We start from the raw sequence: 12,132 nt of genomic DNA, 5'->3' as shown, positions 1-12,132 counted from the left end.
CACACCCTCTAACCGAAAAAGAGTGCTTTTTCTCACTTTTGGTGATTTGAATGAGCCGTGGCGGAGGAGGTGGTGGAAGTGGTGGGGGAAGGTTGAGCTCATATAGCTGGCAGCAAGCCAATTCATAGAAGCAGGTTCTTTCACCATGTCCTGTCTGCTGGGCACATGCAATTACATACACTAGAGTTTCTCACTCCTGCGCAATTGTAAAACTCTTTTTTTAAACATACAGAATATCACAAAACAATTCAATTTATCCATTCTGACTAGTATCAATTTAAAGGTATCTTACAGGCAAAGTTTTGAAGGAAAAACCTTTTTTTCAATTTGTACACTGTCTACAACATAAACATACTGTATGTTTCACAAAGTTTCATTTTAAGAAATATTAATCTTAAAAGGAGACTTAAATTGTTAAATCAACTCGAGTAACTTGTATTTTATTTCAATAACTTTTTGTGTAATTTGCAATTGCATACTCAATGTATCTTATATTTAAAAAAAAAGAAGGAATTGATTATCCTCCTGACAGGAGGGTTGGGCCGCCTGATCTATGAGTTTTTGATCCCAGCCCCGTTTTCTGGACCATCAAGCTTCTGGTTGAATACGAGGGTAAAGTTTTCTCTACTGACGAGTCTGGGCAGCCTCCTGATGGCCATGGGTGCTCACGATGTTGGCAGACATGTCGCAAAAAGGGTGGGAGGGGGTCAGCCTCTGAAATTGATCTGGAACTCATGGAGGGCACTGTTTTGATATGACATCGTTGAGGTGAGCGCATTGGCCTGTGGATGTAGAAAAGGCGTGGAGGGAGCGGATCCCATGGCGGGACCCTCTGAAGGGCACCATCGGAGAGATGGATCACTCTATTGTTGAGTCTGCAGAGCGTCATAGTGGTCAGCCCTCTCTTGATGGTGGCACAAAGGGGTCTAGGCCTACAGAAGAAGAGGACATTTCGAAGCAGATGCCACTCGATAAGTGCAAGGCCAGGGACAAATGCATGAACAGTTAGAAACGGTATATTGGGTGTTGTACGTGGGTGATGTTCAGGTTGATGATGACTGTGGTGGGGGGGGGGGGGTCTTTCCTCCTCTGAATGCTTGTCAGTGGTTCGTTTAAGAGCTTTGGTTGGTAAACTGAGAAAAGGCTTAACATCTTTGCTGGATTTGTCAGAGAGTGGGGGACTGGGGGATTGCTTTTAAAAGTGTCGGTCGTGTTTGTTGGATGGGTATATGACATGTGCAAATGTTGTTGTGGGTGGCATGAGGGTGCAGAGGGTGTGGGTGCTGCTATCATTGGAGGTGCAGATGGGGAGAGGGACAGATTGGGTGAGATGAGTGTGGGTGTGAGTGTGAATGAATGTGGGGTGGTGGGCTGTGCGAGTCGTCGTAATGTAGTGGAGGGGATTTGAAACGTAGGTGATGGGATTGGAGTTTTGGTCGGTGTTGGGATTGCTGCGGGTGCAGGATGTGTTGGTCGAGTTGGGAGTGTGCACGAGGATTGTTGTGCAGATGATGGGGACGATGGTGCACGTGTGCACGATAGTCGGCATTAGGAGGGTTTTTGTCAGGAGGAATTGAATATGTGGACTCTCCACCTTGTCAAAGGGATACTATAAATAAAGTTTTGTGTTTTTACCTGTGACATGTCGCAGGTCTGCAAGAACTTTGTGTTGTTGATATTGTTGTTGTTGTTGTTGTTTGGTGTTCTTGTTTGTGGGTCGATATTTGAAATATGCACCCATTGGTCAGACAGCTGATGTACCATGCCTACAACTGTTGCCTGACTCCACCCACCTTAGCACCAAGGTGAAATTAAATGGCCACCATCTTAGTTTTCTGGTGGGCCTAACAAATTAGGCCTGTAGGCCCCTGCTGATTATACACTGCCTGGGTTTGTTGCGTCAGATTTCCATTGGCTTTCTTTGGGTCGAGTCTTATTCACGATGAGGGATGCTGAAAAATCTAATCATATGTCAAATGATAGTAAGGTTTGATCAAGTCCGTCAAAATGCACAGTACGTCAGAACACATGGTAATCAAGCGTTACATTACATAATCAAGCTTTATATTACGCAATTAAGTACTAAGAAAATAGCGTTACAAATTTTTTGAACAGCCCCATATCAGATTTAAGCCACCTGCAACCATGTGACGAATCAGCTCGTTCTGATATAACCATGGGGAGGGTGACATGGATAAGAAGTGTCGTTATTTTTTTAATAGGCCAAAAGGTCAACATAGGCCAAAGGTCAACAACTTATTTTAGGGATTTCGCAAGTATCGTGCTATGCATGACATTTTTCTTCTTTGTTTGTTTGTTTGTTTGTTTGTTTTTCTGACTGTGAACAACATATCTCAAAAAGACATATTCAGGAAAAATTTGGAGGAGAGGTTGGGTATATCACAAGGACAAAATGATTCGATTTTGCTGAAGATCCAGATCTGGACCTGAATCTGAGAATTTTTTGATTCTTCACCGTTGAGAAATAGGGCAACAAACGATACGATGAGATAGATAGGGCAAGATGGATAGGATAGGTCGATAGGATAGATAGAGATAGGGCACGATGTCTCAAAAAGTTGAAGACGGATTTGGTCAAAACTTGATGGATAGGTTGGGGGTGTGACAAAGAAAAATTGGTTCAATTTTGGTGAGGATTCGAAATCGGATCCGGATCAGAGATTTTAAAAAACTTTTTCAGTGATTCGTCACCATTTAGTGATACAGGGACAAAAACTAAATATAGCACAATATTTCAACAAAAGTTTGTGGATGACTTATGGCAAAACTTGGTGAATGATTTGGGTAAGTGACAAGAACAAGTGATTAGAATTTGGTTTATCCCGGATCTATATCCAGCTTGGCGGAGTTATGCTCTCTACCAAGTGCCGTTGTGGTTACTTTTGTTATTAAAAGCCACCTTGGAAAAACACCATGATTGGCTATCTTAACACGGATATACACCTCAACACGCATCCTCCTTGGCGAGGATATTTATGCTTACCAAAAATAGGGGGACTGAACATACAAAGTGCTATTTTTCTACTAAAATAAAACATATGCATAGAAATACCAAGAATACCAAGACGACAGAAATACCAAGACTACAGACCTTCTGTATTCTTGCCTCATATTCATATTTTGATCCCAAATCAATAGCAATAGTAACTAGCACGGCACTCAGTAGAGAGCATACCTCTGCCAAGTGAACAGTTCACTTTTTGTATCCCAGAGTAGACCAGAAAATCACAATAAAATCATATTTAATCAAAATCATCCGTCCACAACTTTTTGAGATATCCTGCTATGTATCGTTTTAAGCCCTATCTCTCAATGGTGAAGAATCACTTAAAATATTCTACTAGCTGGATCCGAATCCGGATCGTTACCAAAATCTAATCATTTCGTCCTTGTCACATACACTACATCTCTCCCAATTTTTTTTTTTTTTAATACAAGCTCGAGGTTCGTGTAAGAGCTAACATTAATCACAAAAAGACAAACTGACACATAAAACATAAGATAAAGGGGGCGAGAGACAAGATAAGGAGAGAAGGTGAAGCACACAAACACAACATTTGAGAGCAGGGACATCGGGAGATCTGTGGGAGGGAGAGGGCTTGGGGGGGGGGGGCGTGGGAAGGGCAGGGGTGGGAGAAGTATAAAACACAAGGACCCTGTTGGAACTTCCAGGAAAGAAGTCGGAATTTCAAAAAAAGTGGATCTTGGGGGAATTAACGGAGGTAGAAAAGATCAAGGTTTTGGATAGGGGATAAGAGATGGTGGTGAACAGCTGTTTTAAAGACCTGGAGGGAGGAGTGGGATTGAAAAGAGTGAGGGAGTTTGTTCCAGAGGCGGGAAAAAAGAGAAGTGAAGGAGTGAAGGTGAGCAGAGAGTCTTGATTTTGGCAGTTTAACCAGAAGAGGGTTGCTGGCAGATCTTGTGCGACCTGCAGGAATATTTGGGGGACAGAGCACAGAGAGAGCTGGGGGAGCAAGGCCGGAGAGCAGTCCTTGGAAGACAGAAAGACCACCAACCTGCCTGTGGTGAGTGAGTGAAAGACCCTCGGAGTTAGCTTCATCGCGGGAGATTCCAATGATTGTGAAAGCTTTGGTTTCAACAGCGTGAAGACGAGCTAGGTGTGAGGCAGGAGCACCGGCCCATAGGGGAGAACAGTATTCCATTGAGCTGCGGATGAAAGCCTTATATGTGGTGAGGATCTCAGGTGTGCCAAGGAAGGACTTCGCACGACGGAGAATGCGCAGTCGGCGACTGGCTTTGGAGGCCAGCTTGGAAATAGGGTTTTCCTAGAAAAAAAAATTCGTCTGAATCCTTCCACAACTTTTTGAGATATCTTGTTCACAAACAAATGGACAAACGTCAGACAGGCAGGGGTGAAAACATTACCTCCATCTAACTTTGGTGGCGGAGGTAATAAATTTGACTTCACCGTTCCAATACATATGGAGGTAACTGTATAGGCTATATATCCAAACTATTAAGAAATCTTTGCTCTAATGCAAAAAAAAAATTAAACAGATTTTGCCACAAGTACAACCTTGGTGTTATGAAACCCAGAAATTGTCTATGCTATTTGTCTCGAATAAATGATATTCCATCACATGGTCAGGTCGACACCACTGTGCGATATGACAGGCAATTATAATAAAACAATCGTTCAATCTTGTTTCGCTCGTTGCAAGAACTTTATGATTATATCCTGCACTTTCTACTGTAGTCTTTATATGCAGGAACCTTTCTGGGTTATTTTCAGCTGCATCTTTCCTAGCAAGTTAACTATAGTATCTGACCATTATGGTCCCAAAAACGTCTAATGGTCTGTAAAACGTGGGCAAATGACCAAACACATCATGAGGTCATTTATCTATATAAAGTAGAATTTTAGATGTACTTGGTCTGAGTTTAAATGCACCGTTCGTTCTATTTGAGTTATTCTTTCATCAGCAAATGGCGTTCACTTTTGATGGAAATACAGGTAAATGTACTTTACCTGTATCAAGGTCCACGTCTAATCTAAAAATGGTATCTTCTTGACATGTGGTGCAAATTATTTGAGAATGTGTGTGACACAAAAGCCACAGAGATAAAGGGAGATAGATTCGCTTGATGATGCGTCAATAGTTACACCCGATTTTGATTTGTGAAATTGTCAATTACCCTGCAGCTTGTCGCAGTAACTGACTTTAATCAAAAAATAAAGTTTTGAGATTCCTCTTTATTCTTCTCGTTTATGCATTGCTACAGATTTTTCATAGCTCTTCATTCCATATACAGTGCGTTCAGAATGTATTCACACCCCGTGACTTTTTTCACAATTTCTTGTGTGACAGCCTGAATGTAAAATGGATTAAATTGAGATGTTATGTGGCTGATCTACACATAATAGACACCACATAATGTCAAAGTAGAATTTTTCTTTTAAATTACAAAGTATTTAAAAATGAAATACAGAAATATCTAATTTACACAAGTATTCAACCCCCTGAGTCAATACTTCATAGAAGCGCCTTTGGCGGTGATTACAGCTTCTAGTCGTCTTGGGTCTGTTCATCTGGATTTGGGAAGTTTCTCCAATTCTTCCTTGCAGATTTGCTCAAGCTCTCTCAAGTCGGATGGGGGGGGAGTGTCGGTGAACAGCAATATTCAAGTCTTCCCACAGATTTGCAATGGGATTCAAGTCTGGGCTTTGGCTGGGCGACTCAAGGACTTCAACGTTCTTTTTCTGAAACCCTTCCAATGTTGCTTTGGCTGTATGTTTGGGGTCATTGTTCTGTTGGATCATAAATCTTCGCCGCAGTCAAAGGTCTTTTGCACTCTTAAGCAGGTTCTCCTCAAGGATTTGCTCGGATTTGGCTCCATTCATTGTTGGTTCACGAGTTATCAAGTGACCACTATATTTGTCATGTGTGTGTGTCTGTCTGTCTGTCTGCAGCATAACTACCCGATGATATCATCCGATCTTGATGAAACTTGGGTGGGAGGTTGATATCATGATCTAGTTGTGTCCTGCCCAGAGTGGGCATATTGCGCCCATTGTGGGCGGAGCCACGCCCGAAAAAGACGTCTTTTTAGGGGGTAATCGAGTTCAAGCTACATCTTCTCCGAGGGGTTTGGTGGAATCTGACAGGGGGTTCGATATTTGGTTAGGCCAATGTCATGTGTCTAGCCCCACAGAGCTCGATTTTTTCATTTTTCATTTTTTTTCTTCATTTTTTTATTATTATCATTTTTCACCGAATTTTCGGTATTGTGTAGCTAACTAACCTCATAACTGATTATACATTATTTTCTATCTCATTTTAAAGTCAGTAACCTTCGTTTTGACATTTCCGGGCCTGGCCTGTCCGGGCCTGTTTCGGTTATAGTCCGTCCTTTGTCATTGAATACCGCTCGCTCCTGAACCAACGTCGTCTCCTGACTTGTAAGTGTCTCAGTCCCTGCCACTGAAAAGCATCCCATAGGTGTGGACGGTGTTAGATAGGTGATGAGCTGTGCTCAGTTTTCACCAGACATGGTGCTTTGCTTTCAGACCAAAGAGTTCAATTTTCGTCTCAACAGACCACATAATCTTTTGCCTCATGCTCTCAGAGTCTTTCACTTGCCTTTTTGCGAACTCCAGGCATGCTGTCATGTGCCTTTTTCTCAGGAGTGGCTTCTGTCTGGTCAATCTCCCGTAAGCCTAGATTTGTAAAGGGCTGCAGAGACTGCAACGTCCTTCTGGCAGGTTCTCCCATCTCAGCCAAGGAATTCTTTAGTTGTCAGTGTGGTCATTGGGTTCTTGTTCACTTCCCTGACAAAGGTCCTTCTTGCCCAGTTCGTGCCCAGAATAACTTCGTGACTTTGTGCTTGGCAGGTTTCTAGTCAACCACGAGCGCCAACCAGTTAACGATGTGTTACAGTGTCCGACGTCTATCACCATTTACTCTAACTAGAGGTCACGTGGGCTCCTGGCCAGGGTACGCACCCTCGATATGCACCCCCCTTATCTTCCTTAGATCTTAATGCGGCCGAGCGTTAAACCGTGGGGTGCATATTGGACCAATGAGCCAATCAGTCGGGGAATTATAATCTTCCGGGATGACCTAAGTGCGGACGGCGCTGGATCAATGGAGGAAAAGCCAAACGCGGACAGATTGGAAATGAATGTCAACAAGGGATTTATTATAATTAGGCACAAGTGGGATCATGCAAAAGAGGGGGGGGGGGACTCAAGGGCTTTAATGTTTAAGGTGGGAGGAGAAGGTGCATGCAAAGGGAACAATGGGGAAATGCAAATTCAATGTGAGCCATCACAAGCATGTACAGTGAGCCATCACAAGCAAATGAAGAATGCAAGCAAGTATGTACAGAGCAAAGAAAATGGAGAGAGTAAAACCTTAACATATGCCTTATCTACCACTATTACACAATACTAGATGGTTTTCATAGAATACTTACCCTGAGCAGTCAACTTGGTTCGAGTGAACTCTTTTGTTTTTGAAGGTTTTTTTTTTTTGATTCAATATGGCTGCCAGACCACGTGACATAAATTTATATTCTCTAATTCAATTGTTGCGTAGATCACGCTCAATAAATTTCAAAATGATCAGACTAAGTGTTGTCCCTGTCAATTTATGACGTCATAATGGAGGGACCTATGACATCATCATTAACATATCTTATTTCCCATGGGGTGTACTTCACAAGGAGCCATGTTTCAATTTTTTCCATTAAGCGATTTGGGAGATATAGAGGTGTAAACTTTTTTGAAGATGGCGTCCATACCACGGGACCGATGACGTGATAATTATCAGCAAAAAAAATCGACAGGCAGAGGCCCTCTTACGGTTAAATTTAATTTCAATCAAACCAACGGTTGCGGAGAAAATGATTTTTTTAAATGCAGACACGGCACACATACTGCACACATACTGCACACGTACGTAATCGAATGCCTAACCCTGCTTTTCGCTTTGCGAGCGCAGGGTAACAAGGCGCCCATCAGACTTTCATGGGAGGTGAGAAAAGACAATGCAAGGATCAAAGACTCTTGCTTACTGGGCGGGAGGAGTCGTGCTCCCGTGACCCACGCTAAAGAGAGGGGTAAAGGTAGGAGGATTTTTATGTGGTGTATAATGGTGCATGTTGGAGATGATACAAGGTGTGGTACGCGTAAGCATACCTAGGTATAGGAGAGAAAATGCTTTATCAATTGGTGGCCGCTCCTGAGGAGTTGGACTGTTGCTTTGAAAAGAACAGTTGGTGGTGTACTAACTTTTTGTTGAGCTTTATTGAGTTCAGTCAGAACAGTCTTTATACTATGAAATCTGAGTAAAGATGTGCAAGATAATAGCCCACTGTGTGAGAAATAAAAGATGTATGCAGCATGGCTTGGCTTCGGTCATATGGCCTGCTCACTCCATCCGTCCGAGTGCCTCGATCCCCAGCTCGCCCTGTCAACACGAGCCCTGCCACAACACGAGCTCGCCCTGTCACAAGTGATGAACACGAACAAGACCGCCGACAAGACCAAAGCCAGAACCAGCAGCCCTCAGATCCTGCCCTGTGGGTCTTTTATACCTGAATAGTGGAGGCGGGGCCTAAAGCTGGATCAAACGAGCTCTTGGTGAAAATGCGGCTGCTGATTGGTACACTGTCCATTTGGCCCTGCCCATGCCGGCTATTGCAACAGATTTTCTCAGTTGGTCTGGAAACCGCGGAACGGGGAAGACCTCTCCGCACTTAACATGGGGCTTGGCTTGTGGCATGTTACAGACGTGGGCAAGCACTGCGGGCTCGTAACTGTTCATAGGGATGGACATAGCCTCTGGGATGGTGCTCCTTCCTCACACCTAGCTCGGCTTCACGCTGTTGAAACCAAAGCTTTCAGAATCATTGGAATCTCCTGTGATGAAGCTAACTCCGAGGGCCTTTCACTTACTCACCGCAGGCAGGTTGGTGGTCTTTCTGTCTTCTAAAGACTCCTCTCCAGCCTAGCTCCCCCAGCTCTGTCTGTGCTCTGTCCCCCAAATACTCCTACAGGTCGCACAATATCTCCCTGCAACCCTCTTATGGTTAAACTGCCAAAATCAAGACTCTCTATTCACCTTCACTCTTTCATTCACATTTAATATATTATATATATATATATATATATATATATATATATATATATATATATATATATATATATATATATTTGTTTCGTTTTCTTAATTCCCTTTGTGTTTTATGTTTTAATGATGGTCCACTTACGGTGTCACCAAAGAATAATTTCCCTGAATATGGGTCAATAAAGATTTATTATTATTATTACTAGCAACGGCTTTAATGAGCGTAAGAATGAGCATAATGGTCATTAAATGAATGATTGAATGCGATGAATGTAATGAATAATTAGATGCGAAGCGAAAGACGCCTCAGAGCTGTCGCACTCAAAATTGCTATGTAGTTTGTACTCCCAATACGTGTTTCCTTCATTGTAAAAACTACCAAGTCAACATTTAAAAGGATTTTGAGCCTTTAGGCGTTACGGCCTTGGCAATATCGATGGAGAGAGTGATCTGTTAGCTTATACACCATCCAAATAGCTATGTGGAATTCTCTCATGTAGAGATGAAAACCACGTCGTTTGAACTTTGGCCAAGGTTATTATTTACTTTTAATGATGTTTATATACGAATCAAAAAGAATAATTGGTTTTGGGTCGTCATTTCCGCAAATCTCGTGGGATTGTGAGTTGGAGAGACGACCGTGATGGCGAGGAGGGGGTTGGCATTCTCTCAAGCAGGGATTCAACCCATGTCCTTATAGAAGGTCTTTGTCCGAGGTCACCGAGTCCGATCCGTGCAGCCATGCAGCGATCGGTCCAGCCGTTTGTGCGGTACCCGGGAAAATAACGTTATGTAGGAGTCCAAACCGGAAAATGCGGTAGGCCAAAGCTGAAATTGGAAAAACAATACAGCCTATTTTACTCCAGGGGGTCCCAGGACGACCCACCCAAAATTGGGTTGCGATCAGTGCAGCCGTTTTTTCAGTACCCAGGACAACAACTTTAGGTGGGAGTCCAAACCTGAGAATGCTAGAGACCAAAGCTGAAATTGGAAAAACAATACAGCCTATTTTACTCCAGGGGGTCCTAGGATTAACCACACAAAATATCGTTGCGATCGCTTCAGCCGTTTTGCGGTACCTGCGAACGGACGGACAGACGGACATTTGGTGAATTATAGTAACAATCCTCTTTTCTCCCGCATCTGGAACAAACTCCCACACTCCCTTCAATCTCACTCGTCCCTCCAGGTCTTTAAAACAGCTGTTCACCACCATCTCTTCCCCCATCCAAAATCTTGATCTTTTCTACCCCCATTAATTCACCCCAGATCTACTTTTTTGAAATTCCGACTTCTGTCCTGAAAGTCCTAGCAATCTCAATGTGTTTTATACCTCTCCCACCCTCCACCCCTTCCCGTGCCTCCTACCTCTAAGCCCTCTCCCTCCCAGAGATCTCCCGATGTCCCTGCTCTCAAATGTTGTACATGTTTGCTTCCCTCCCTCTCCCCATCTTGTCTCACACTCCCTTTATCTTATGTTTTATGTGTCAGTTTGTCTTTTTGTGATTAATGTTATCTCTTACACGAGCCTCGATGTTGTATACAAAAAAACGATTAAATAAATAGATAATTTGAAAAAGAAAAGAAAAAAAAACCAATTTCAAGGAACTTCAACAAAGGAGGCCATTTGAGTCATCGGCTCATTTTTTAAAGTGTGGAATGTCGAGCAAGAAAACAGCACATGCCATTTATAATGTCTTTGTTATGACTCGGCCGGTGTCAGGTTCGAACCTCTGACCTCGCAGACTAAGAGAGAATGCTCTAACTGTTATGCCACAGACTCTTTGTGAGTATGGTACTTACTCAAAAATTTCCAAGGGGACCCCGCAATTTTGCTGCATACCCAGCTTTGTCTAAAAAATATTCCTGAACTCACCTGTGATTGCGAGTTTGAAAACTTGATACCTTGAACAGCTCTCAGCACATCTCATCTATGGAACGTCATTCAAATAATTTTTAGAAAACGCTTGTATATTGAACGTATCACTTTAACTTTATAAAGCAAACACTTTATCTCAGGAATTATTTGGCCATGTGTCAGTTTGTGGCCTGTTTTGTCTTTCTGCTTGTAGAATTACAATAGCAATAAAATACGATGCACCCCTCCAGCAGGCATTTTCGATCGCATTCGATTTGCACACTAATCTATCAGCAGTATATATTTGGCAAAGTCACTAATTCAACTGCTTCCTCTTGTGCAACGAAACCATCATCAGGGAGTATTTTGAACCAAGGGGCACCTTTAAATAGATTTTTCAAAAGCTGTTATGGATTTTCATTGTGACACAGAGAATACTTATCAAACTTATATTGCTGGCAATACTGAATGGCCAAGCCCGTGGTAAAAAGAAATACCACGACAGAAAAGTCTTAGTGTATTATTATAAAGAAAGAAAGACAATAGAAGAGAAGATCTGACGGACACCCACTCTTCAGAAAAACATAGTTTGCTACGACATAGTACACTGTTGCTCAGCACACTGACGGGGCGTAAAGACCCGGAGAAGTAAAATTGGAGTATTATAATTGATATAATATATATTGGCGTATTATTATAGACATCTACCATATAAAACACAGTGTAAGTTTGTGTGTTGTACTGATGTCTGCCCCTCTTCATAAGGGTAGGGTTTAAAGACCAACCTTTTACCACGAATGTGTGTTAACTACGGTCCATTTATGGGGATAAAACAAACTCGAAAAACACTTTCCATAAAAGAGTAATTATACCTCTTCTATTGGAATTGTAGACGTTGGCTTGCAAATCGATCCTCAAGGGTGGGGTACAGAAGCGTTTTTTAAAATAACAATAAAATCAAGGTGCAGGGAGGTGAAATTCGCTGCACATGATGTGCAACACATGCAGAGTAAAAGAAGTGTTCATTTACGTTCGGAGGATGTCAAAATAAATAAAGAAGATACAAGCACACCTGACACTCGGCTGAGGTTTCAGACTTTGGCACGCTCATGAGGCTGCACCGTCGAATAAACTGTTCCAGCCCATCATATTTGATGGGCT

General features: G+C 42.5%; 1 protein-coding gene across 1 annotated transcript in view; it reads right to left on the bottom strand.

Annotated features, from left to right (window-relative positions):
* Positions 1-12,132, bottom strand: part of LOC137419376 (uncharacterized) — a 116,375-nt gene that overhangs the window by 92,242 nt on the left and 12,001 nt on the right. Inside the window, exon 3 of the mRNA XM_078785362.1 lies at positions 37-154. Within this exon, the coding sequence (XP_078641488.1) occupies positions 37-154 (118 nt within the window). The remainder of the gene's footprint in view (positions 1-36; positions 155-12,132) is intronic.

Source organism: Myxine glutinosa, chromosome 1 (genome assembly GCF_964187855.1).
Source record: "Myxine glutinosa chromosome 1, kmMyxGlut1.1, whole genome shotgun sequence".
Taxonomy (NCBI): domain Eukaryota; kingdom Metazoa; phylum Chordata; class Myxini; order Myxiniformes; family Myxinidae; genus Myxine; species Myxine glutinosa.
The sequence above is the reverse complement of the archived record's forward strand: the minus strand, read 5'-3'. Positions and strand labels throughout refer to the sequence as shown.